The sequence below is a fragment of the Choloepus didactylus genome, chromosome 8 (assembly GCF_015220235.1).
Source record: "Choloepus didactylus isolate mChoDid1 chromosome 8, mChoDid1.pri, whole genome shotgun sequence".
In the NCBI taxonomy this organism is placed as follows: Eukaryota; Metazoa; Chordata; class Mammalia; order Pilosa; family Megalonychidae; genus Choloepus; species Choloepus didactylus.
The window spans coordinates 111,686,608-111,712,339 of NC_051314.1; the positions used below are offsets into that span (position 1 = coordinate 111,686,608).

At 36.8% G+C, this 25,732-nt stretch overlaps 1 protein-coding gene across 1 annotated transcript in view; it reads left to right on the top strand.

Annotated features, from left to right (window-relative positions):
* Positions 1–25,732, top strand: part of RECQL (RecQ like helicase) — a 42,134-nt gene that overhangs the window by 13,951 nt on the left and 2,451 nt on the right. Inside the window, exons 5-14 of the mRNA XM_037845086.1 lie at positions 1,694–1,800; positions 5,336–5,534; positions 10,847–11,013; positions 11,835–11,916; positions 12,986–13,134; positions 13,221–13,338; positions 13,842–13,980; positions 15,398–15,489; positions 24,734–24,953; positions 25,272–25,401. Coding sequence (XP_037701014.1) covers positions 1,694–1,800; positions 5,336–5,534; positions 10,847–11,013; positions 11,835–11,916; positions 12,986–13,134; positions 13,221–13,338; positions 13,842–13,980; positions 15,398–15,489; positions 24,734–24,953; positions 25,272–25,401 — 1,403 coding nt within the window. The remainder of the gene's footprint in view (positions 1–1,693; positions 1,801–5,335; positions 5,535–10,846; positions 11,014–11,834; positions 11,917–12,985; positions 13,135–13,220; positions 13,339–13,841; positions 13,981–15,397; positions 15,490–24,733; positions 24,954–25,271; positions 25,402–25,732) is intronic.

The window sequence follows — 25,732 nt, forward strand, 5'->3', positions numbered from 1 at the left end:
AGCAACACGTGTGAGAGCACCAAAGTAAGTGAGAACATGCCTCGAAGGGTGCATTCAGTAACCTGGAAATATTTCAGTATGGCAGGAAGTGGTGAGAGATATGGAAGGAGCCTTTAAAGCTATTTTTAAACTTTCTCTTAGATTAGCAGAAAGCCATTGAAGGGTTTTATAAAGGTAGAAGACTTGTCAGATTTTTGCTTTAGAAGAATAATTCCAGTGAATGGAGGGATTCCAGAAATATTAGGAGGTTGTTAGATAGGAATTAGATGTGGGACAAGGGAGAAGGAATAGCCAAGAATGATGTCCAAATGTTAGGCTTGGGCAAATGATGAGGTTGTTCACTGAAATAGATGAATTCTATTGAATTTAAGATGCCTGTAAGACATCCAAGTGGAATTGACTAGGAGCATGTTTGGATCTATAGCTTGGGTCTGAGAGATCTGAGTTAGAGAGATGAGTTGGAGAATGTCAGTGTGAGATTGTCATTGAATATCCATGAGAGTAATTTAAGGGATCCAGAGCAACATGAGAAGAGGACCTGGAACAGAATCAAGAATGATTAGAGTTTAGGGATAAACAGAGAAAGAGGGTCTTGCAGAGAAGACTGAGGAGAAACAGTCAGAATGTTGGAGGATAATCCGGAGAGTATGGTGGTATTAGAAGCCCAGGGGGTGGGATTGTTTCAAGGAGGGATTGGTCAGTAGTAATGACCAATGGCATCAAAAGCTCAAATAAAATAAGGACCAAAGTTCCATTGGATTTAATGGCAAGGGACTCATTTATGATCTTGGCCAGAGCAATTTCAGTGGAATGGATGGGTGGAAATCAAATAGCAGTGGTTTAGAAGTGGGTAGTAACTGAGGAAGTGGAGCTAGTGTGGAACATTCTTTAGAAAAGTATGGCTATGAAGGGAAGAAGACAGGGACATAAATGAGGTATCTAAGGCTTTTTCAAAGATGAGAGAGATTTGACCAGGTTAAGTATAATTGACCAGGTTAAGTATAATAAGATGATGCCAGTAATGAGGGAAAAAGTGAAAATACAGGAGAGAGAATAATTGAGAGGATGAAATCCCTGATGAGATCTTAATCTTAGTCTGTTTTTAAAATGGATCTCTCCTCACTAGAGGTTATTGTAAGGATCAGACTACAGAAATGTAGGCTTGTATGATTTTAACAATGTAAAATAGTTCTTGTAATTTTGAACAATTTCAGATATAAGAGAAAGAGTATATTACTAGAACTTTATGCAGAGAATAAACTGCTGATTTCTACTCATAATACATCTGGTACAATAAGTGGAATACTCATGCAACTATTCTTAATTATGCATGATGTTATGCTATCTTTGGAAAGATTTGGAATAATTTTCCCTGATGTAACTGTATAGTATTTGACCTGATTTATGTTATTGAATGAGATTGCCAATGCTGACTGCTGAAAATGTTTAATCTTGTAAGTTATATATGTCTGTTTAGTCTTATCTTTGCTTATTTAGCTTATACTCACCTCAGGTAATCATTTATTCTCATCTACCACTCTGATTAATGAGGTTAAGAATAGTATATTGCTAAAGCTGCATTGAAAATTAGTCTGAATTGATACATGGGGACCCAAGTTATGCTAAAGAAGTTGAATGTTGGCAACTCATTCTGGCAGTGGTGTACAATTTAAAGTATATTTTTCTCTTTTAGGTTTTACACTCGTGATTTGTCCATTGATCTCTCTTATGGAAGACCAATTAATGGTTTTAGAACAATTAGGAATTTCAGCTACCACATTAAATGCTTCTAGTTCTAAGGTATGGTGCTGGTTTTTTTGTTTTTGTTTTTTTTTTAACTTAAACTCTTCTTTGAAGTAGAGGCTTTAATGGCAGTTGAGTTGCTTATTAAAGTGTTTATAATTATTTATATCAGTACTACTTTTTATCAGCAAACTGTGTACTTGTGGGCCAGTTCTGGCCTACTGCCTATTTTATTTTTATATGGTCTACGTGCTAAGAATGGTTTTAATATTTTGAAATAGTTAAACAAAAATCAAAAGAATATTATTTCCTAAAATGTAAAAGTTGTATGAAATTAAATTTCAGTGTCTGTAAATGAAATAAATTTTATTGGCTTACAGCCATGCTTGGTTTACATATTGTCTATGACTTCTTTCACATTATAATGCCAAGGTTAAATAGTTGTGAATAGTTAAGTAGTTATGTATGGTCCACACAACATAGTATTGACTATCTGGCTTTTTACAGGAAATGTATGCTGACCTGTGTTTTGTATTATCATTCTAAAATTATAAGCAAGAATTTCTAATTATGTGATATAATTAAATCCATAAAAATAATTACTAACAAGATACCCTACCCTTGTGGAATTTCTTCTGTTTGGGAATGGACTGTCTTACCCTCTTCTGTAGAATAAAGCATTTCCCAGTTATTCTTTATTTGAAAATTTATAATTGAAAATTTAAGTACCAGGTATCCATTACCCACCTTCAATTGTTATTTATATATGGCCAGTCTTGTTTCATCTATATACTCCTATTTTCTTTCTTCTCTTCCTTTAGTTAATTTATTTGAAACATATCTCAGACATTATATCATTTTGATTGTAAATTCTTCAGTATGTATCACTAACCTTTTTTTTAAATTAAATTCAGTTTTATTGAAATACATTCAAATACCATATAATCATCCATGATGTACAATCAGCTGTTCACAGTATGATCATATAGTTATGCATTCCTCACCACAATCTATTTCTGAATGTTTTCGTTACATCAGAAAGAATCAGAATAAAAAATAAAAGTAAAAAAGAACACTCAAATCATCCCCTCCATACCACCCTATTTTTCATTTAGTTTTTGTCCCCATTTTTCTACTTATCCATACTACACTAGATAAAGGGAGTGTGAGCCACAAGGTTTTCACAATCACACTGTCACCCCTTGTAAGCTACATTGTTATACAATCATCTTCAGGAGTCCAGACTACTGGGTTGGAGTTTGATAGTTTCAGGTATTTACTTCTAGCTATTCCAATACATTAAAACCTAAGAGGTATTATCTATATAGTGCATAAGAATGTCCACCAGAGTGACCTCTCGACTCCATTTGAAATCTCTCAGCCACTGAAACTATTTCGTCTCATTTTGCATCCCCCTTTTGGTCAAGAAGATGTTCTCAATCCCACGATGCTGGGTCCAGATTCATCCCTGGGAGTCATACCCTGCGTTGCCAGGGAGATTTACACCCCTGGGAGTCGCGTCCCACGTAGGGGAGAGGGCATTGAGTTCACCTGTCGAGGTGGCTCAACTAACCTTTTTTTAAAAGATTCCTTAAAAAATATTCAGATTTCTCTGTCTCATCATTTATGCATTTTTTTTTTTTTTTTAATCTTGGTTCAGATAAGATTCATGCATTGCCTTTGGTTGATATAACCATAGTTTCCCCTTATCTCTTTTTGTTTCCTTTGCAAATTTTTTGTTGACGAAACAAGGTCATTTTTGATATGGATTCCTTCATTCTGGATTTTTCTGATTGCATCCTTGTGATGTTTAGCTTGTTCCTTTTAGACTCAGAAACTTTGTATTTGGGCTTGATTTTTTTTTTTTTTTTTTTTTTTTTGGCAAGCATATACTTCCTTTGCATCACATCAGGAGGTATATAATGCCTAGTTGTCTTTTTGTGATGTTATGATTGATCAGTGGGTTTAGATGATGTCAACCTAATTTACAATTATCAATTTCTCTATCAGCTTTTCATCTAATGGTTTTAGCAGCCACTAATGATTTTTGCCTACCTTAGATCCATTATTATTTAGGTGGTTACAAAATGGTGATTTCTAATTCTGTCATTCCTTCTTCATAGATTAGTGATACTTTTTCTATGAAGAACTTTTTTCTCATCAACTCTTGGCAGGATAAAAATGCTTGATTCTCTTTTTTTTACTATTTTTCAGAAGGAATTGGTTTTTCAACATTCTCCAAAGGTGGTCAATAAGTTATTTTGTTTTCTTCAAATATAATTATAAACTTAGGCATTTTTAACATATTTGATGTATTTTAATCTATATAATTATTCTTTTTTATGCTGAAATAGTCCCTTCTGGCAGGGAGAACCACTTCAAGGTGGCTCCCAAATCTTTTTTATTTCCTGTATATTTTTGTTTTATTTAAACTCTTGTGTCATTATGGTATAACTGTTCTCATTCAACAGAATGAATCTGTTCAGAACTTATTGCCCTTCTAATACTGTACTTCCTTAAAACTGAAAAAAAGTATTAGTAATAGAAAGTAGCTTAGAAGTTGCAAATAATTACAGGTTTGTGTCATATCGTTCTGAAAGCTGGAGAGGTAGAGAGGGGATAAGTCAAGTCCCGTTTTCTGATTGCTTTCACTAATAGTTTGTGGGATATGAGTATGGCATTAAAAAAATTTTTTTTTTTAGCTTTGGTTCTCTGTTTATTCTGCCAGAGGTTCTAGTATTTTGTTGCACCTGCTCATTTTTTGAGGGAATGGCCTAAGGTTTCTGAGACATTGAAGACTAGTTGAAATGTTTAATACACTTTAGGTCATTTGTTAACAAAATTAGGAGTATCTCTAGGAGTTAATGAACAGCCTCTTAGCTGGAACAGTGAGAGCAGTTTTGACTGTGTCTTTCTATCCCATCCATTATTGTTTTTTTAATGCTGTTTGGTCTCAATTAGATTAGAAGAAAAAAATGGCATGTGATGTGCTAAATGTTATACAAAATAATATCAAAGCACTAAGAACCTAATAAATGTTACTGTTTAGGATTTACTTTTGGTAAAAATATTAATTTAATGAATAAGAAACTTTATGCAACTCCATGGCCTTTATATTTCTATAAAGAGGTAAGTGAACTTGATAGCATGTTAGAGTAGCGAATTCAGGAATAAATTTTGTTTATGTATCTATGAAGTGACAAAATGTTATAATTAATAAAACCTACCTTTATAATCATAGTTATTTCTTTTAGCTCCCATTTTGGCATTTATTATGACTAGTTCAGAATTATGCCCTCATATCATAGAATAGATGCTCTTTATTAGAGTTTCTTTTCATATTCATTTTTTTGTTGTTATTGTAAAGTGAGATTATTTTTTTATCATCAACAATGTAAATAATTAAATGGTATTTACACAACTGTCATGAAGTTTAGTCCTCAGACATGGTTTTGACTTTATTGAACTAACTATCTGCTGCTAGAACAACCCAACCCTTGTTATTTTTCAGTGAGGAATGTCTTCATTTACTATTTAGTGTTGCATTTTGCTAGCTTAGTTCTACTATCATGTCTGTTTTTCCTTTTAATAGGAGCATGTGAAATGGGTTCATGCTGAGATGGTAAATAAAAACTCCAAGTTAAAGCTAATTTATGTGACTCCAGAGAAAATTGCAAAAAGCAAAATGTTTATGTCAAGACTAGAAAAAGCCTATGAAGCAAGATTATTTACTCGAATTGCTGTGGATGAAGTTCACTGCTGTAGTCAATGGGGACATGATTTCAGACCTGGTATGTATGTTTTATCTAGAACACTTGATGTTAGGGACTATTTTCTTACTCAGTTTTGCACAATGGATAGCCTGGCATCCATTAAAATTGTTCTCTCAAGTAGTTATTTCTCATTTTCTCTTGTCTTCATATTAGGGGGCTCAAGAAGCAGAGTTTTACTTTCTTTACTCCCTGCTACAGTTTTTAACCTAATTGCCTTTATCTTTGGAAGTATATGTTTTCTTAAAGTATTATACTCTTCCATCCTTGTCAGTGGCATTTACTGGCCTCCAGGTTCTCGCTCACATTGGTTGAGGAATTTGCATCTGCTTCAAAGTTTTCTTCTTTAGTTGTCATCCTGGGTATCTTCAGCATTCACTTCGGCATCCACACCCAATTTCTCAGTGTTAAAATTCTATGAAATATTTCAGTAACCCTTTCTTCCCTCCGTTAACCTAATCTTCTAGTCATCTCTGAAGCAACTTATTCAGAATTACTCTATGCAAAGAATCTTAAATCTTTTCCCTAGCTGCAACTTCTTTTACTTCTGCACTGTTGTCTTACACTTATATGGAACCCTTAGGTCCCTCTTTCAGTCCCGCCTTATTTTACATACCTCAGGTCTCCACAATTGGGAACTCCTTTTCCCATCCATTCTCTGCTCTATTACCACTTTTCTTCTGTTGTACTCTCCCTGGCTTGCCTGGCTAGTTTATTGTTTTGCTATGAGCGCTGTGCCAGGCTGAGATTTTTTTTTTCCCCCAAGGAAAAGAAGGCTCTTTCTTTTAAGGGTAGCTATAATCACTCCCATTCTCCTTTCGTGCCTTCTTAAGATTTTGCTCGATCAAGCTCCTCATTCCTGCATCTTCAGTCTCTTTTATCCCCTCCCTGAAAACAAAAACAGAAATTAAAACACCTTCTGACAGTTCCCACCCCTTTTTGGTTTTGGCCTATTGTCTTCTCTTCACCATCAAACTTCAAAACTCAACATGTCATTTCTTACCTTTTGTCCCTTTCTGAACTCATTGAATTATGCAAGCTGCTGCTGCTGCTGCTTTTTTGGCTTAGACAATAGGAATTTATTGGCTCATGGTTTTGAAGTTACAGGAAGTCCAAAATCAAGATATCAGCAAGGCTTGATTTCTCCAAAAAATCTGTAGCCTTCTGGTGCTGGCTGCTGGCAAACTTTGGGGTTCCTTTACTTTCCCATTACATGGTGATGTCTTCTCCTTTCTTTTCCAGGTTCCCACTGATTTCCTCCTTCTCCCTGTGGCTCTCTCTGATTATGTCTGAATTTCTTCTGCTTAGTAAGGCCCACCCTCATTCTGTTGAGCCACACCTTAATTAAAATAACATTTTCAAGAGATCTGGTATTTATAGCAATTTACCAGCCTTTTCCTCTCACTCCTTCTGGATGGAGTGTTCCCCTAGACTCCGGAGTTTCAAAGTTGTTGATTCAGACAGTTTCTGCTAGTTCAATAGTTGTTTTGGTGGAGGGACTGATTCCTAGAGCTTCCTACTCTGCCATCTTCCCACCTATTCATGCTTCTGCTTCCACCACTCGACGTCACCAATGACCCCACTTCCCAGTGGCTTAATCCAGTGGTCTCATTTCATTCCTCTTCCCACTTAATTTCAGTAACATTCATACTGAACACCAATGGCTTAATCTTACCTTACCACTTTTCCTCCCTTTCCATTTTCATCCCTTTCACTCTTCTTCCCTTGCCTTAAATATTAGTGTTACCCAGAGTTCTGATCTCGGTCTACCTTTCCTTACACTTCTGTAGGAATAGTAAATTCATGGCCTGAAGATTAAATTCTCCACCTTTAGAATTGTTTTGGACAAGTTTTTTTTTTTGTTTGTTTGTTTTTTTATGTTTTTTTTTGATTGAAATATGTCAAGCAGAGTATATAGTCACTTTTCTGTTAAGGATCCCACTATTTTAACCAGCCTGCTCCACATAGTTGTTGCCTGGTGCCCACTGAAGGCATTTGGTTTATGACCCTTGCCCTGTATTCGCAACCTGACTGGTTTTTCCTGATGGATTACCATTACTTATGGGTTACCATTGCTTATGCATTACCATGACTTATGTCACCCATATATAATTATCTTATTCCTAAACTTTGTTGGACATGTGTATATAAATAAGCATGGCTAAAACTAAATTCCCCCAAAGAACTGCCCTCTTCTGCAGCTGGGAATCACTCTTTACCAGTTGCTCTAGATATCTTGACTAAGAACTTTTTAATTTCTTCCCCTTTCCTTTCCTTACCTCTTCCTTCGCCCACCACTCCCAAACAATTTCTTCTTCTGTCTTCCCTTTCTTAGAAAATCATTCTACCGCTCACACATTTACTCAAGTCAAAATTTTAGCAGTCATCTGTATCAATCAGGGGTCAGTTAGGAAATAGAAACCATACCATTTGTTTGAACACTGAGAATTTAATGTGAAGAATTGTTAAAAGTAAAAAGAATTGAAAAAGTAAAAAGAAAACACTGAGGTATTACGGAGGTAGAAACTGGAAGAAGTAACTACCATTACTATGCCTGAAGGAATAGAATGAAAAGGTTGGAATTAATAAGATTTAGAAATTTAGAGGTAGCATCCTGTGTAGCTGAAACTCAGACTTCTGAAAACTCAGGTGCGAAGAACTGTTTTCTCTTGGTAGAGTGGGAAGTGAGGTGGGTGCATGATGAAGCTGGTTCTCCAAAGTTTGGAGAAACTGCCAACTGTATTCAGCCTCTGCTAAGGAAAGACAGTGCTGCTTCAGGGATGAAAAAGCCTTGCTGGGGTGACATTCACAGGTACCAGGAAGCAAATGGGAAGGAGCAAGTCCCTCCTTCCCCCAGGCTTATAATCTCTCCTTGTAGGGCCAACTGGCAAAGCTGGAATGTAGTGGGCAGGGTTCCTGTTCAGCATTACAAAGCAGAGTGTAGAAGGTGGAGTTGGAGCTGAGAGAAAATAACTTAATAGCTGGCACATCATCCTGGATTTGTCCGACCTCTTCAGATCCAGTCCACCAGTAAGATCTCTCATCTCTCCCACTAAATTTAATCTCAAATTTGTTCACTTCTCTTTGTCTTTACTTCCATTTCTTAAGTCCAGCTGGGCTCTTTTCCTCTGGTTTACTATAGTAGCTTCCTAATAGTCTCTGATTCCAGTCTTACCCTTTTACACTTCATTGTCCACACCACAGCCAAAGTGAGCTTTTCTAAATGTAAATCAAGTCTTGTTATTTCTTTGCTTAACTGTGTCCTATGAGGCCGTATGTGATCCCGCCCCCCCTTCCCCCCATCTTGACCTAATTTCTGACCTTCCTCACTCACTCATTATGTTCCAGCTGCACCGGGGTATCATGGTGAGCACTTATCACTCTCTGATGTTAGCATATTTATTGTTTTACTCTCTGTATTGTCTGGTTTCGTTGCTTGAATGGTAGCTATTGGCAAATAGCATCTTTGTCTTCACCACTTATCTCCAGTGTCTAGAGATATGCTTAACACCTAATAAAAAAGTGCTTTACATGTATCTATTGAATGAATATTTGACTCTTGTACCCTTTCGTCCCTCCCCTCCCATATCCCAGTGGTCTTTAGGACCTGTGGGGTTCTAGTTCACATATTTCTATTCAGTCTTTTCTTTCTCATTTATTCTCCATGTCATGCCTTATTTCATATTTGCTGTTATTTGTTTTCTGTCTTTTGCTGCTATCTTTTAACAGGTCTCCCTTCAATCATTGCCTATTTCAGCCCATCCTTTACACTGCCACCAAAGGGTGATTTCTGAAACAAATCTGTTTGTGTCTCTTGCTGCTTTAAAAATTACTTGATGACTTCTCATTGCCTATGGGATTAAGTCATAGCTCCTTAGACTCAGCAGACTGTATTGTTCATAGTCTTACTTAAACCTGCCTTTCTATACTCCTCTGTATAACAGTATCAGTCAGGATTTGGTCAGGGAAGCAGAGTCACTATGAATATTATGGGATAAGGGATTTATCATAGAAAGCAGACCTTACACGATTATGGAAGAGCTGGGGAATTGAAGGTGTAAGTGGAAAGTGAAGGAACAGAGAAAAGCCACTGACTACTCCTGAGGCACTGATGTATGAGGACAAGCTGGAGCTTGTAAGGGGAGCTGCATCTGGCATGTCCAGTTGCCAAAGTGGGACCAAAAAAGGGAAGCCTGTAGAGAAGTGTGAGGTAAGCTGTCTCCTCCGAGTAGCTGTTACCTCCGTGAGTTTGCTGCCAAGCATCTAGTAGTGGGCCTGGTGCCACCATTGATTGGCAAGCCCTGCCATTGGGAAGAAGAGCTGAATAAGGAGTGGAAAAGAACTAGGCCAACCTAGAACTGTCTGGGTACCTCTATCTGTCCATCAGCCTGCCTGAGATAGAGTAATGGTAGCCTGTTCACTTCTGCCTCCTAAATCTTGCACAAATTGCTCTTTTTAACCAGCTCTAACCTGGAACAATACAAGGAAGGGGATTCTGGAAAATATAGTTCCAGCTTAATGGAGTTCAGTAGATCCAGTCAGCATAATACCCTGTGATTTAGCCCTACTGCACTGCTTTCTGTTATCTGAGCATGCTGAGTACTTTTATGCCAGTGTATCTGTTTTATGTTTTCTTCTTCTTACTTTCCTAGTGAACTTCTGCTCATCCTTTAAGACCCAATTCAAATGTTATCTTTGCCTTGAAACCATTACAACTTCTCAAGCAGTGCCTTTCTTCTCTGTGTTTCATAGTAGTCTTGTACCTTAGCATTTAGCAATTTCTATCACATTTCTTTATCAGTTTCCTCCAGAGTACTAGAGGAGGCTTAAGGACAAGCTATTTAGTGATTTAGATGTGTATGACAAGTATGAGCCCAGGATGGTTTCCCTGAAATAGGTTATATAAGAAGCAATGCCTTTTCTGGTCTGAACCTGTGACTTGGATGATACTGGGTGGTTAGAAGGGTTTTGACTGATGGCCTCTTTTATCTCTTTGTCAGTTGTATGGCTGCTCTCACTGTCTCTCACATCCACTGTTCAGCATTCTCTGGAATCCACCAATGCATAGCTTGATGGAATGTTTAGGTGTTTCCTCTCTTCAACAGGGAGTTCCATCTATGACCAGGAACAATGTTTCTGAAGTGCTAGTTAAAAGAATAATAGAGCCGCCTATTCAAAAAAGACTATGTGGCAATTGCAAATTTACTGAGATAGCTATGGAAGTAAAATCACAGTTATCACTGATTACCTACATAGTATTAAAGGGTGTAATTTACTCTATTATTTAAGGGATGAAAAGAGGATCACTGTGTATCTTCTTTTGTTTCTTCCAGATTATAAGGCACTTGGTATCTTAAAGCGGCAGTTCCCTAATGCATCCCTAATTGGGCTGACGGCAACTGCAACAAATCACGTTTTGAAGGATGCTCAGAAAATTTTGTGTGTTGAAAAGTGTTTTACTTTTACAGCATCTTTTAATCGGCCAAATCTTTATTATGAGGTATAAAACTTTTATGTCAGTTTATTACCTGTGTGAGTGACTTCAGCAGAGTAGTTAGCTTTTTATTATATTTATTTCCATGAACAAAAGTTAACTCTCTCTATGAAAGTTATTAAAATCAAGAGAAAATTATAAGCAGATTCACTACTCAGTGCTTTATTCTTGTATCTGTTTCACTGTATAATCCTTTAAGTTAAGTAGAGGATATTGGTTGATATCTTATAAAAGATATGAATGGTCATATATATTTGTTAAATTTATATCCATTCTTTCTTGAGCAAGGATGGAAAATATAGAATTATACCAAGGATACTAATGACATCTTTACTGAAATTGATTACTAGATAATGGAAATATTAATGTCATTAAAAATTGCTGATACTCTTCTATTTAGATTTTATTTGATACATAAACTTGAAAGCTAAATAACTTAACAGCTATTTTTTCTTTGTTATCTTTTTAAGAATAGATTTAATATTTTTCTGAGTTTTTCATTGAATAGTTATTTATGCTATGGTTTGTATTTGCATAAAAGTAGTATCAGAAAATTTTAAAAAGTCCTCATCTTTACAAGTTATTCCCTGATTTTATGTCTCCCTATCTCTGGTAAATTCACAGTAAGGATCAAGAAGAAAATCTGAGAGGTGGCAGGGTTGAGTTATATGGGGTGAGTCAAATGAGGGGAGCAAAAGAGTAAATAAATAAAAACACTATGCTCATGAAAGAACAGCACCTTGAAAATTGTAAGTAAATAGCTACGTGGATGTTACTCATTAATTTACTTTTTAATAAGTTAGCTATTTTTTTTTCTTTTTTTTTAGGTTCGGCAGAAGCCCTCAAACACTGAAGATTTTATTGAGGATATTGTAAAGCTCATTAATGGGAGATACAAAGGGCAATCAGGTAATACAGAAAACAAGCCAACTTTGAAGCCTTAGACTTTAGAGATAGCTTTCACAAAATGCTAATATTACACTGATATTATATACTGATAAATGACTAACACTGAAAAATACTAATGTATGGCAGAAGATATTTGAAAATGTTGTCATAGAATTAACTTTTTGACCATATTAGAATTGGGTATAATATTTGCTTATGTCACAGATGTTAAGAATCATAGAATTGCTTCTTTATACTTAATTGCTTTAAATAAAGGACCTGATGACTTAATGTGAATTATTGGGAGGACATATTTAGTAAGTATGCATTGTTTACAAGATAGAGGGCTATGTACTGAAATTTGAAAGATATAAAATATAGTCCCTTATAATCAGGGACATATTAAAAATATTGATAATTAAATAGTATATATGGTATGGGTTAAGCATAGAGTCGAGAGTATATAAAAATGTGTTCCAGGATTAATGAATAGAGAAGTGCCACTGATGCAGAGTCTGTGTAAAAGAGGCATTTCAAAACTATTCTATAGATTTTCAGGAGATATTAGTGGGCACTCTGTGTAAAAAGAGTTCCAAGGTCAAATAAGTTTGAGAAAGGCTGCAGCCATTTATCCCTCTTTTGAGATTTCACTGGGTTTATCAGCATGTTATAAGCCCTGAGAACCCCTACAAGTAAGAGAAACCTGTTTAACTTTGTTTAATGCAGTGTTCCCCAAACTCATTTACACATACAACTTTTTTCACAGCACACTTAAAAACATCTTATGGAGCTGTGGGACATCAGTTTGAGAAATACTATATAGTGGGAGATAAAGTTGGAGAGAGAAAAGAGGTAATGGGAACAGAACTGGAGGTTAAAGGCTCACTTCTACTTTAGAGCAAGCTGGTGGTCTAATCTGGAATTATATCAAAAAGTAAATATGCTCAGGCCCTTGGAATTTTTCATACCCCTCACCCCCCACCCCATGCATTATATTAATCAGGGTGTAAGTGTTGAAAATGTGTGTGTTGAAAATGAACTTTCAGAAATGTACCATATATAACTAACAGTTGGGTATATTTTACTACAGGAATCATATATTGCTTTTCTCAGAAAGACTCTGAGCAAATTACGGTTAGTTTACAGAAGCTGGGAATTCATGCAGGTGCTTACCATGCCAATATGGAACCAGAAGATAAGACCAAAGTTCATAGACAGTGGTCAGCCAGTGAAATCCAGGTTAAGTATATATCTTCAGTAGAAGCCTAATTTACTTTTAAAAATATTTAAACTTAATTAACAGATAAAATGTTCAAACATTTTAGGTAGTAGTGGCAACGGTTGCATTTGGTATGGGAATTGATAAATCAGATGTGAGGTTTGTCATTCATCATTCAATGAGCAAATCTATGGAAAACTATTACCAAGAGAGTGGACGTGCAGGTATGTAGAACTCAAATTCAGAAGTAATTTTAAGAAAAAGCTTTTACAAAAAACACTATAAATGATGTTTAATAATTGGACAGTTTTACAACAAGTAATGAAGCCTCTTTGGTAGTTTTACTCTTAATGGCATACGGAAAAATTTTACTCATGCTCTATTGGAGTGTATCAGTTGTTCTTATGTTTGCTAAGAAAACGTGATGCCTACCCTTCCCTCCTGAATTTTTAATTAGTGGTTTCAAGTCTATAAATTAAAAACTGAATTACTTATGCACACATTTTTTTAAATTTAGTAAAGCTGATTGCTGATAAATCTGTTTAGTCATTTTGTTTTTAATTGAGGGCAGCTGTTACAGATTAAAGTTCACATCTGTCTAAAATTTCTAGTTGTGGTATGTTTAGAATTTGAAGCTTTGCCAGCTAATTTTACATATGTATTATTTTTGTATGTTTTGAGTTTTTAAAATTAACTCTGTGGTCTGAAGATTTCTTGTAAACCACAGGTCGAGATGACATGAAAGCAGACTGTATTTTATATTATGGCTTTGGAGATATATTCAGATTAAGTTCAATGGTGGTCATGGAGAATGTGGGACAACAGAAGCTTTATGAGATGGTATCATACTGTCAAAACATAAGCAAGTAAGCCACATACCTTTCTGTAATTTTTGACAATTAAAGACAAGCACAGATATGAAAGTGTATGATGTTACTCTGAGTACTTATTAAAGTGAGTAAACACCTTGGGATAACACCAAGGTGCAAATCCATAAAAGCAGATGTCTGCAGGAAGGAAACTGGTACATGAAGCCACAGGATCTGCTTTAATCCAAGAAAAGATTCTCCCTCTATCTCTTCTCTGTCTGTCTTATACATCTACCTACTTATCTATCTTTGAGATAAATCTCCAAAACTATTGTGGCTTTTTTTGGTGGTTTAGATACAAATTGACTGTAAGTTCAAGCTTTTTGTCTCTGGCACTGGCATACAAGCTACGTGCTTTAATAATTTTGAAAAGGTCTATAATAACATAGTCATTTGAGGGTTAAGCTTAGCAACACATGCCATCCTACTAGCTGATGGATCCATGAAATAATTGAGAGCAGGGTCAAGTTTCTCTTTCAGCAAAAAGTATAAATCTACTTAGCGTGGTTTTAATTATAACATAAAGTCTTAGTCATCTTTGTAGTCTTCATGCCCATCACATAAGGCAGCTCAGAAATGTTTAAATCATAAACAGTTGTACAGTGATAGTATATGATATTTCTTTCCCATAGATGCTACAATAATCCTGTTAAAGAGATGGGAAAATCAAAACTGCCTTAAATTCCAGTAGCTTTCCATGAAGCATATACATATATAAATATATATATATATATATATATATATATATATATTTTATTTAGACTCCTATATTGATACTGGAAAATACAAGAAACTTCTTTGCTATCAAGAAGATTCTCTTGCTAGTTATGAAATATTGAATCTCAAAATGAAATCCTGGCGTCTGCTTAAGTAATGCCCACATCCTGATCCCTGGAACCTGTGCATATATACTTTACATGGCAAAGAACTATGGTTGTTAATCACCTGACTTCAAAATAGGGAAATTATCCTTGATTATCCAGTGTGCCCAGTGTAATCATAAAGGTCCTTAAAAATGGAAGAGGGAGGCAGAAGTAGAAGTCTGATGTGATGTGTTTGAGAAAGACTCAATCTGCCACTCTGCCTATGAAGATAGAAGGTGGGCCTTAAGTCAAGGAATGCAGGCAGCCTCTGGAACCTGGAAAAAGCAAGGAAAACAGATTCTCCCCTAGAGCCCCCAGATGAAATGCAGCCTTGCTGCTACCTTGATTTTAATCCAGTGAGACCTGTGTTGGACTTCTAAGCTATAGCTGTTAAGATAATAAATTTATGTTGTTTCAAGCTACTAAGTTTGTGATAATTTAGTATGACAATAGGAAACTAATAAAATATATATAACCCTGTATTTTGAAATAGGTATTCTTAAAACTTTATTAGATTGTTTTATAATTTGTATCTCTAAATGTGTTTTCAGATGTCGCCGTGTATTGATAGCTCAACATTTTGATGAAGTGTGGAACTTAGAAGCATGTAACAAAATGTGTGATAATTGTTCTAAAGGCATTTGTGAGTTCACTGTTTTTTTAAAACCTTTATAAGCTAATATATAAGATGGGATTACATGAAGCAAGTTTATCTAGATCCCAGGATGGATTTATAAGATTAAGCAATGTATGAGTAGAATTTTGCAGTTTCAAAAGGAATAACTCAGTTTTGAAATAAAGGTTAATAAGGGGAAAAGTTGTTAAGTGGTGTGTACATATTTTATATTGCTATACTGAGGGCATATGAAATTCTTAAGAAATGAAGGAAAAATTTTAACTTCCTCTGACTAGAAGTGCTATTTATATAAGCAAAGGATAACCTTTTGATAATCCCTAAAATTTTTTTTTTTTTTTTTTTTTTTTTTGTCTTGAATTTCCTTTTATTATATATGTATACAAATCATGTTCAAGGCCATACATAAGAGCAATCATTCAAGTTACATGAAAAATAAAATGGAAATCTGTTCAGAATCCTTGAATTAACCCATAAGTGTTGTTCCCCACAATGCAAATAGGGTAACATCAGATCCATGTGCCACCTTACAATAGAGGAAGCCCATGTGCTGTAGAAAAATTGTTGTAGATGTTCAGATGAAGAAAAAAAGGAGCTGTCTTTGAGAGGAGACTATTTTTTTTTTTTTTTTTTTTTTAATCATCATTTTATTGAGATATATTCACATACCACGCAGTCATACAAAACAAATTGTACTTTCGATTGTTTACAGTACCATTACATAGTTGTACATTCATCACCTAAATCAATCCCTGACACCTTCATTAGCACACACACAAAAATAACAAGAATAATAATTAGAGTGAAAAAGAGCAATTGAAGTAAAAAAGAACACTGGGTACCTTTGTCTGTTTGTTTCCTTCCCCTACTTTTCTACACATCCATCCATAAACTAGACAAAGTGGTGTTTGGTCCTTATGGCTTTCCCAATCCCATTGTCACCCCTCATAAGCTACATTTTTATACAACTGTCTTCGAGATTCATGGGTTCTGGGTTGTAGTTTGATAGTTTCAGGTATCCACCACCAGCTACCCCAATTCTTTAGAACCTAAAAAGGGTTGTCTAAAGTGTGCATAAGAGTGCCCACCAGAGTGATCTCTCGGCTCCTTTTGGAATCTCTCTGCCACTGAAGCTTATTTCATTTCCTTTCACATCCCCCTTTTGGTCAAGAAGATGTTCTCCGTCCCACGGTGCCAGGTCTACATTCCTCCCTGGGAGTCATATTCCACGTTGCCAGGAAGATTCACTTCCCTGGGTGTCTGATCCCACGTAGGGGGGAGGGCAGTGATTTCACCTTTCAAGTTGGCTTAGCCAGAGAGAGAGGGCCACATCTGAGCAACAAAGAGGCATTCAGGAGGAGACTCTTAGGCACAAATACAGGGAGGCCTAGCCTCTCCTTTGCAGCAACCGTCTTCCCAAGGGTAAAACTTATGGTAGAGGGCTCAACCCATCAAACCACCAGTCCCCTATGTCTGTGGTCATGTTAGCAACCATGGAGGTGGGGTAGGCGAATACCCCTGCATTCTCCACAGGCTCCTCAAGGGGGCACTACATCTTTTTTTTTTTTTTTTTTCCCTTGTTTGTCTTTTTTCTTTTTTTTTTTTTTTTTTTTTTTTTAACTTTCCCTTCTTTTTTCAAATCACCTGTATGAAAAAAAAAGTTAAAAAGAAAACAAACATACAATAAAAGAGCATTTCAAAGAGACCATAGCAAGGGAGTAAGAAAAAGACAACTAACCTAAGATAACTGCTTAACTTCCAACATGTTCCTACTTTACCCCAAGAAAGTTACATAATATAGCAACATTTCAGTGAACTTGTTCCTACTACAACCATCAGAAATTAACAGACCATAGTCATTTCTGGGCATCCCCAGAACGTTAAATAGCTTATCTGTTCTTCTTGGATTATTGTTCCCCCTTCCTTAATTGCTCTCTACTGCTAGTTCCCCTACATTCTACATTATAAACCATTTGTTTTACATTTTTCAAAGTTCACATTAGTGGTAGCATATAATATTTCTCTTTTTGTGCCTGGCTTATTTCGCTCAGCATTATGTCTTCAAGGTTCATCCATGTTGTCATATGTTTCACCAGATCGTTCCTTCTTACTGCCGCGTAGTATTCCATCGTGTGTATATACCACATTTTATTTATCCACTCCTCTGTTGAAGGACATTTGGGTTGTTTCCATCTCTTGGCAATTGTGAATAATGCTGCTATGAACATTGGCGTGCAGATATCTGTTCGTGTCACTGCTTTCCGATCTTCCGGGTATATACCGAGGAGTGCAATCGCTGGATCGAATGGTAGCTCTATATCTAGTTTTCTAAGGAACTGCCAGACTGACTTCCAGAGTGGCTGAACCATTATACAGTCCCACCAACAATGAATAAGAGTTCCAATTTCTCCACATCCCCTCCAGCATTTGTAGTTTCCTGTTTGTTTAATGGCAGCCATTCTAACCGGTGTTAGATGGTATCTCATTGTGGTCTTAATTTGCATCTCTCTAATAGCTAGTGAAGCTGAACATTTTTTCATGTGTTTCTTGGCCATTTGTATTTCCTCTTCAGAGAACTGTCTTTTCATATCTTTTGCCCATTTTATAATTGGGCTGTCTGTACTATTGTCATTGAGTTGTAGGATTTCTTTGTATATGCAAGATATCAGTCTTTTGTCAGATACATGGTTTCCAAAAATTTTTTCCCATTGAGTTGGCTGCCTCTTTACCTTTTTGAGAAATTCCTTTGAGGTGCAGAAACTTCTAAGCTTGAGGAGTTCCCATTTATCTATTTTCTCTTTTGTTGCTTGTGCTTTGGGTGTAAAGTCTAGGAAGTGGCCTCCTAATACAAGGTCTTGAAGATGTTTTCCTACATTATCTTCTAGGAGTTTTATGGTACTTTCTTTTATATTGAGATCTTTGGTCCATTTTGAGTTAATTTTTGTGTAGGGGGTGAGGTAAGGGTCCTCTTTCATTCTTTTGGATATGGATATCCAACTCTCCCAGCCCCATTTGTTGAAAAGACCATTATGGCTCAGTTCGGACACTTTGGGTGCCTTATCAAAGATCAGTCGGCCATAGATCTGAGGGTCTATCTCTGAATTCTCAATTCGATTCCATTGATCTATATGTCTATCTTTGTGCCAGTACCATGCTGTTTTGGCAACTGTGGCTTTATAATAAGCTTCAAAGTCAGGGAGTGTAAGTCCTCCCACTTCGTTTTTCTTTTTTAGAGTGTCTTTAGCAATTCGAGGCATCTTCCCTTTCCAAATAAATTTGATAACTAGCTTTTCCAAGTCTGCAAAGTAGGTTGTTGGAATTTTAATTGGGATTGCATTGAATCTGTAGATGAGTTTGGGTAGAATTGACATCTTAATGACATTTAGCCTTCCTATCCATGAACATGGAATATTTTTCCATCTTTTAAGGTCCCCTTCTATTTCTTTTAGTAGAGTTATGTAGTTTTCTTTGTATAGGTCTTTTACATCTTTGGTTAAGTTGATTCCTAGGTACTTGATTTTTTTAGTTGCTATTGAAAATGGTATCTTTTTCTTGAGTGTCTCTTCAGTTTGTTCATTTCTAGCATATAGAAACATTACTGACTTATGTGCATTAATCTTGTATCCCGCTACTTTGCTAAATTTGTTTATTAGCTCTAGTAGGTGTATCGTTGATTTCTCAGGGTTTTCTAGATATAAGATCATATCATCTGCAAACAATGACAGTTTTACTTCTTCTTTTCCAATTTGGATGCCTTTTATTTCTTTGTCTTGCCGGATTGCCCTGGCTAGCACTTCCAGCACAATGTTGAATAACAGTGGTGACAGCGGGCATCCTTGTCTTGTTCCTGATCTTAGAGGGAAGGCTTTCAGTCTCTCACCATTGAGTACTATGCTGGCTGTGGGTTTTTCATATATGCTCTTTATCATGTTGAGGAAGTTTCCTTCAATTCCTACCTTTTGAAGTGTTTTTATCAAAAAGGGATGTTGGATTTTGTCAAATGCTTTTTCAGCATCTATTGAGATGATCAATTGATTTTTCCCTTTCGAGTTTTTAATGTGTTGTAATACATTGATTGTTTTTCTGATGTTGAACCATCCTTGCATGCCTGGAATGAACCCCACTTGGTCATGGTGTATGATTTTTTTAATGTGTCTTTGGATTCGATTTGCAAGTATTTTGTTGAGGATTTTTGCATCTATATTCATTAGGGAGATTGGCCGGTAGTTTTCCTTTTTTGTAGCATCTTTGCCTGGTTTTGGTATTAGATTGATGTTAGCTTCATAAAATGAGTTAGGTAGTGTTCCATTTTTTTCAATGTTTTGAAAGAGTTTGAGTAAGATTGGTGTCAGTTCTTTCTGGAAAGTTTGGTAGAATTCCCCTGTGAAGCCATCTGGCCCTGGGCATTTATTTGTGGGAAGATTTTTGATAACTGATTGGATCTCTTTGCTTGTGATGGGTTGGTTGAGGTCTTCTATTTCTTCTCTGGTCAGTCTAGGTTGTTCATATGTTTCCAGGAAATTGTCCATTTCTTCTACATTATCCAGTTTGTTGCCATACAGTTGTTCATAATATCCTCTTATAATTTTTTTAATTTCTTCAGGATCTGCAGTTATGTCACCTTTTTCATTCATTATTTTGTTTATATGGGTCTTCTCTCTTTTTGATTTTGTCAGTCTAGCTAGGGGCTTGTCAATCTTGTTGATCTTCTCAAAGAACCAACTTTTGGTGATATTTATCCTTTCTATTGTTTTTTTGTTCTCTATGTCATTTATTTCTGCTTTAATCCTTGTTATTTCTTTTCTTGTACTTGGTTTAGGATTGGTTTGCTGTTCATTTTCTAGCTTCTTCAGTTGATCCATTAGTTCTTTGATTTTGGCTCTTTCTTCCTTTTTAATATATGCGTTTAGTGCTATAAATTTTCCCCTTAGCACTGCTTTTGCTGCATCCCATAGGTTTTGGTATGTTGTGTTCTCATTTTCATTCGTCTCTATATATTTAGCAATTTCTCTTGCTATTTCTTCTTTAACCCACTGATTGTTTAGGAGTGTGTTGTTTAACCTCCAGGTATTTGTGAATTTTCTAAGTCTCTGATGGTTATTGACTTCTAATTGTATTCCATTGTGGTCAGAGAATGTGCTTTGAATAATTTCAATCTTTTTAAATTTATTGAGGCTTGTTTTATGTCCCAGCATATGATCTATTCTGGAGAAAGTTCCGTGAGCACTAGAAAAGTATGTGTATCCTGGTGATTTGGGATGTAATGTCCTGTAGATGTCTGTTAAATCTAATTCATTTATCAGATTGTTTAGGTTTTCAATTTCCTTATTGGTCTTCTGTCTGGTTGATCTATCTATAGGAGAGAGTGATGTGTTGAAGTCTCCCACAATTATTGTGGAAACATCAATTGCTTCCTTTAGTTTTGCCAATGTTTCTCTCATGTATTTTGTGGCACCTTGATTGGGTGCATAGACATTTACGATTGTTATTTCTTCTTGCTGAATTGCCCCTTTTATTAGTATGTAGTGGCCTTCTTTGTCTCTCAAAACATCCCTGCATTTGAAGTCTATTTTATCTGAGATTAATATTGCTACACCTGCTTTCTTTTGGCTGTAGCTTGCATGAAATATTTTTTTCCATCCTTTCACTTTCAATTTCTTTGTGTCCCTGTGTCTAAGATGAGTCTCTTGTATGCAACATATTGATGGTTCATTTTTTTTGATCCATTCTGCGAATCTATATCTTTTAATTGGGGAGTTTAATCCATTTACATTCAACGTTAAAACCGTGAAGGCATTTCTTGAATCGGCCATCTTATCCTTTGGATTATGTTTGCCATATTTTTCCCTCTCTCTATTAATATCCTTTATTGTATCCATACCGAATCTCTTTAGTACTGAACCTTTCTCCAAGTCTCTCTGTCCTGTCTTTGTTTCTCTGTCTGTAGGGCTCCCTTTAGTATCTCCAGTAGGGCAGGTCTCTTGTTAGCAAATTCTCTCAGCATTTCTTTGTCTGTGAAAAATTTAAGCTCTCCCTCAAATTTGAAGGAGAGCTTTGCTGGATAAAGTATTCTTGGCTGGAAATTCCTCTCTCTCAGAATTTTAAATATATCGTGCCACTGCCTTCTCGCCTCCATGGTGGCTGCTGAGTAGTCACTACTTAGTCTTATGCTGTTTCCTTTGTATGTGGTGAATTGCTTTTCTCTTGCTGCTTTCAGAACTTGCTCCTTCTCTTCTATGTTTGACAGTGTGATCAGTATATGTCTCGGAGTGGGTTTTTTTGGATTTATTCTATTTGGAGTTCGCTGAGCATTTATGATTTGTGTATTTATGTTGTTTAGAAGATTTGGGAAGTTTTCCCCAACAATTTCTTTGAATACTCTTCCTAGACCTTTACCCTTTTCTTCCCCTTCTGGGACACCAATGAGTCTTATATTCGGACGTTTCATATTATCTATCATATCCCTGAGGTCCATTTCGAGTTTTTCAATTTTTTTCCCCATTCTTTCTTTTATGCTTTCATTTTCCATTCTGTCATCTTCCAGGTCACTGATTCGTTGTTCAACTTCCTCTAGTCTTGTACTATGAGTGTCCAGAATCTTTTTAATTTGGTCAACAGTTTCTTTAATTTCCATAAGATCATCCATTTTTTTATTTAGTCTTGCAATGTCTTCTTTATGCTCTTCTAGGGTCTTCTTGATTTCCTTCATATCCCGTACTAGGGTCTCATTGTTCATCTTTAGTTCTTTGAGTAGCTGCTCTAGGTGTGTCTCTTCTGGTCTTTTGATTTGGGTGCTTGGGCTTGGGTTATCCATATCGTCTGGTTTTTTCATATGCTTTATAATTTTCTGTTGTTTTTGGCCTCGTGGCATTTGCTGACCTTGATAGGGTTCTTTTAGGGTTTGTAGACCAGTTGAAGTCCTTATCTCTAATTTATCAGATCTACAGCTTCGTGGAGTACACTTTCTCTAACTAACCAGCAGGTGGCGTCCACGAGCCACCTGTTCTCCACAAGCCAGATCTCCCCTGCTTAGCCTTTTTGGTGAGTGGGGGAGTGAGTCTTGTGGGGCCCAATTGGTGTCCCAAGCTTGCGTGTGTAGTTGGTGTTGCCTGCCCTGTATGTGGGGCGTGTTTCTGGGCAGTCGGGGAGGGGGGGTGGCCCTAACAATCAAATCTCCCTGATGATCCTAGAGTTTTAAAGCTACTGCAATAGTCTAATCCTTCAGTTCAGTCCTGCCACAGTTTGTCTCTGCCACTGACCCACAAGTCTTTGGTATTGGCGTATGGCTCCTGAGACTTGCAAGTGGGCCCCTCTTCCAGGCTGTGCACCCCGGGTCCTCTGTTGAGGGATGACTGTGCTATGTCCCAGGTGAGTGCCGTCCCCCCAGGGCAGTTCTGGGCTGCTGGGCTGTGTTGGGAGGCTCCCAGTCTGCTCAAATGATGGCTGAATGGGGCTCTGTTAATTCACACTGCTCCCCCTTCCCAGCTCTGGGACATTCAGCTGAGGTTGCAGGGAAGGCTAATGTCCACGCCCAGTTTTGTGGTGTGTGCCTGTTATTTGAAGCACTTCCGTCACACTGGGTTGTCTGGGGCAGCTCTGGGCTATGGGGCTGGCGATGGGCAGGAGTGTTTCCTGTCCACCAGGATGGTGGCTGTGAGCGGACACCCCCCTTTTCTTGGGAAGTTGTGTTGTTTAGTGAATTTTCTCAGCCACTGGATTATTGCCTTTTGTCTCAGAGCTCTCTTAGTTCTGCTCTTGACTTGACGTGCCCAAATTTCAATTCTTTGAAGCTTTCTGTATTGAGCTTCTTAGAGTAATTGTTTTAGAAAAAGCAAAAAGGATTTAAAAAAAAAAAAAAAAAAAAAAAACGGCCCTCCTCAGAGATCTAATGGGTTATTGAAATGCTAATAGACAAAGCAACCAGGGCCATTAAGGAAAGGTGCCCAGGGCAGAGAGATCAGCCTTGCTTCGGGATTTGCATATGCGCCTCAAGGCCTGATCTCCGCCCTTCCCCTTTCTGTGTTCACCAGAACTCCAAAAATCCTCTGCTTTTACTTTGGAGCTTCTCGTGTTGTTTTCCTTCTATGCCCGTCTCCTCTCTGCTGGGCTGGCTGCTCTCAGAGTCTCTGGTGTCTGGCCTCAGTCTATCTATGGTTGGAGTTTGAATCAGTAGAATGAGTTTCCAATAAGAGCAGCCACTGCAATTCTCCCTTCTCCTTCCTGGAGCTGACAGCCCCTCCTCCCCCGGGACTGAGCCTGGCAGGGAGGGGCGCGGGTCCCCTGGCCGCAAAAACTTACAGATTTCGCTGATCTCAGCAGTTCCACGTTTTCATGAGTGTTGTATGAAGTATGCCCAAAGACAGATTGCTCTGTGGTGTCCAGTCCACGCAGTTCCTGGCTTTTTACCTACTTTCCTGGAGGAGTAACTAAAACATACAGCTCACCAGTCTGCCATCTTGCCCCGCCTCTCAATCCCTAAAATTTTATATCCACCGATTAGGAAGAGAAATTTAGTGCAAAAGAGAGATTATAGTGAATCATCTTTTATCCCGATAATGGCTAACTACTCATTAGAACACTAACTTAACATTGTCTTGACACTGTATTTTGACTTTCATCCTGTGTGCATGTAATTTTTTTTAGATCAGTAGTAAACAATACTTCATGCAGGGCTCATGGAGTTCTTAGTGTGTTGGTGGACGGAGGTCCTTACACTTGATTTTGCAACTAGAGAAATTTACTTGTTTATGAGTTAACTAGATTGTCTTATGCTGACCAAATTAACAAGACCCTGTTATATAAAACAGTGTGCTAGTTCCTTAACTAAAAATTGGGGCTATCTGTCCAGGATATCCATGTTTTTAAATCTGAGTGCTTTAGGAACCTATACTTGTGTTCAGTATTTTGTTTAATGAGCACAAACCAGATAAGTAAGTACTTATCTTTGTGGCTCTCCTGTAAAGCCCATCTCTTAGTAACTGTCATCATCATATCTGGCAGACACTCTGGTTCCTGGTGCATGCCACAGACCTTTGGATAGCCAGGTTATTTTCTTTACATCACTGTAAACTCCACAATGCCTTCCAGAGGCTATAACTTGTTCTAGTGATAAGAGACTTGAGGAATAGTCTAGTTTTAATTCAGAATACTTAAGAAATCAGTGTTGAGGGAGCCTCACATTGATGATTAGTTTTAAACCAGTTTGGCAACTTTCTAAATTTCAGTTGCCTGCACCATGTCTCTTTCATTACAGCATTTGAAAGAAAGAATGTAGCAGAATACTGCAGAGATCTAATCAAGATCCTGAAGCAGGCAGAGGAACTGAATGAAAAGTTAACTCCATTGAAACTGATTGATTCTTGGATGGGAAAGGGTGCAGCAAAATTGAGAGTAGCAGGTGTTGCTCCTCCCAAACTTCCTCGTGAAGACCTGGAGAAAATTATTGCGCACTGTCTTCTACAGCAGTATCTTAAGTATATCCAAAATCATGTCTTGTCTTTAGTGATTGTTTCTTCTGATTTTTTATTCACAGCAAAATAAATGGTTTTGCAGTTGTTTCATATGAACTATTAAGTACTATAGAAAATTTACTCAATAGGCAAACTCAAACTTTGATTATGTAAAAAACATACAACTAAAATACTTTCTAAAAGAATATTTGCATTCTTATAATGTTTTATTTCATATCAGTGTGTGTTACTTAAAATTATTGCACTTTGCTTTATAAATTTTAGTTTGTTTTCTGTGACTTCTTCACAACTTTTCTGATTGTCGGTCTTTATCTTCTGCAGAGAAGACTACAGTTTTACAGCTTATGCTACCATTTCATATTTGAAAATAGGACCCAAAGCTAATCTTCTCAACAGTGAAGCACATGTTATTACTATGCAAGTAATGAAACCTACACAGAGCTGTTTCAGGGTAACTGGATATTAATTTTAAGTTTTAATATATTTTTAAAAATACATTAAAGCTTTTGGGATGCTTTCCTTTACTTGCCTAGTATTTGCTTAGGTCCAGTTGAACATGAGAAAAGTAAGTTTTCTTCTTAGATTCTGGGGTGGAAGAGAGAAAACATAACTTTGTTTTGGAGATGTTAGTGGAGGAATTGAGTCTCTAGCCTTTTAATATAGACGAGGGTTTCCAATCTTTTTAAATGTGAGGACTCCATTTTAATGTCTAATTTTGTGATGCACACTACTCCTATGATACTGTTTGTGATCATATTGGTTGAGAAGTCTGTGCAGCTCCA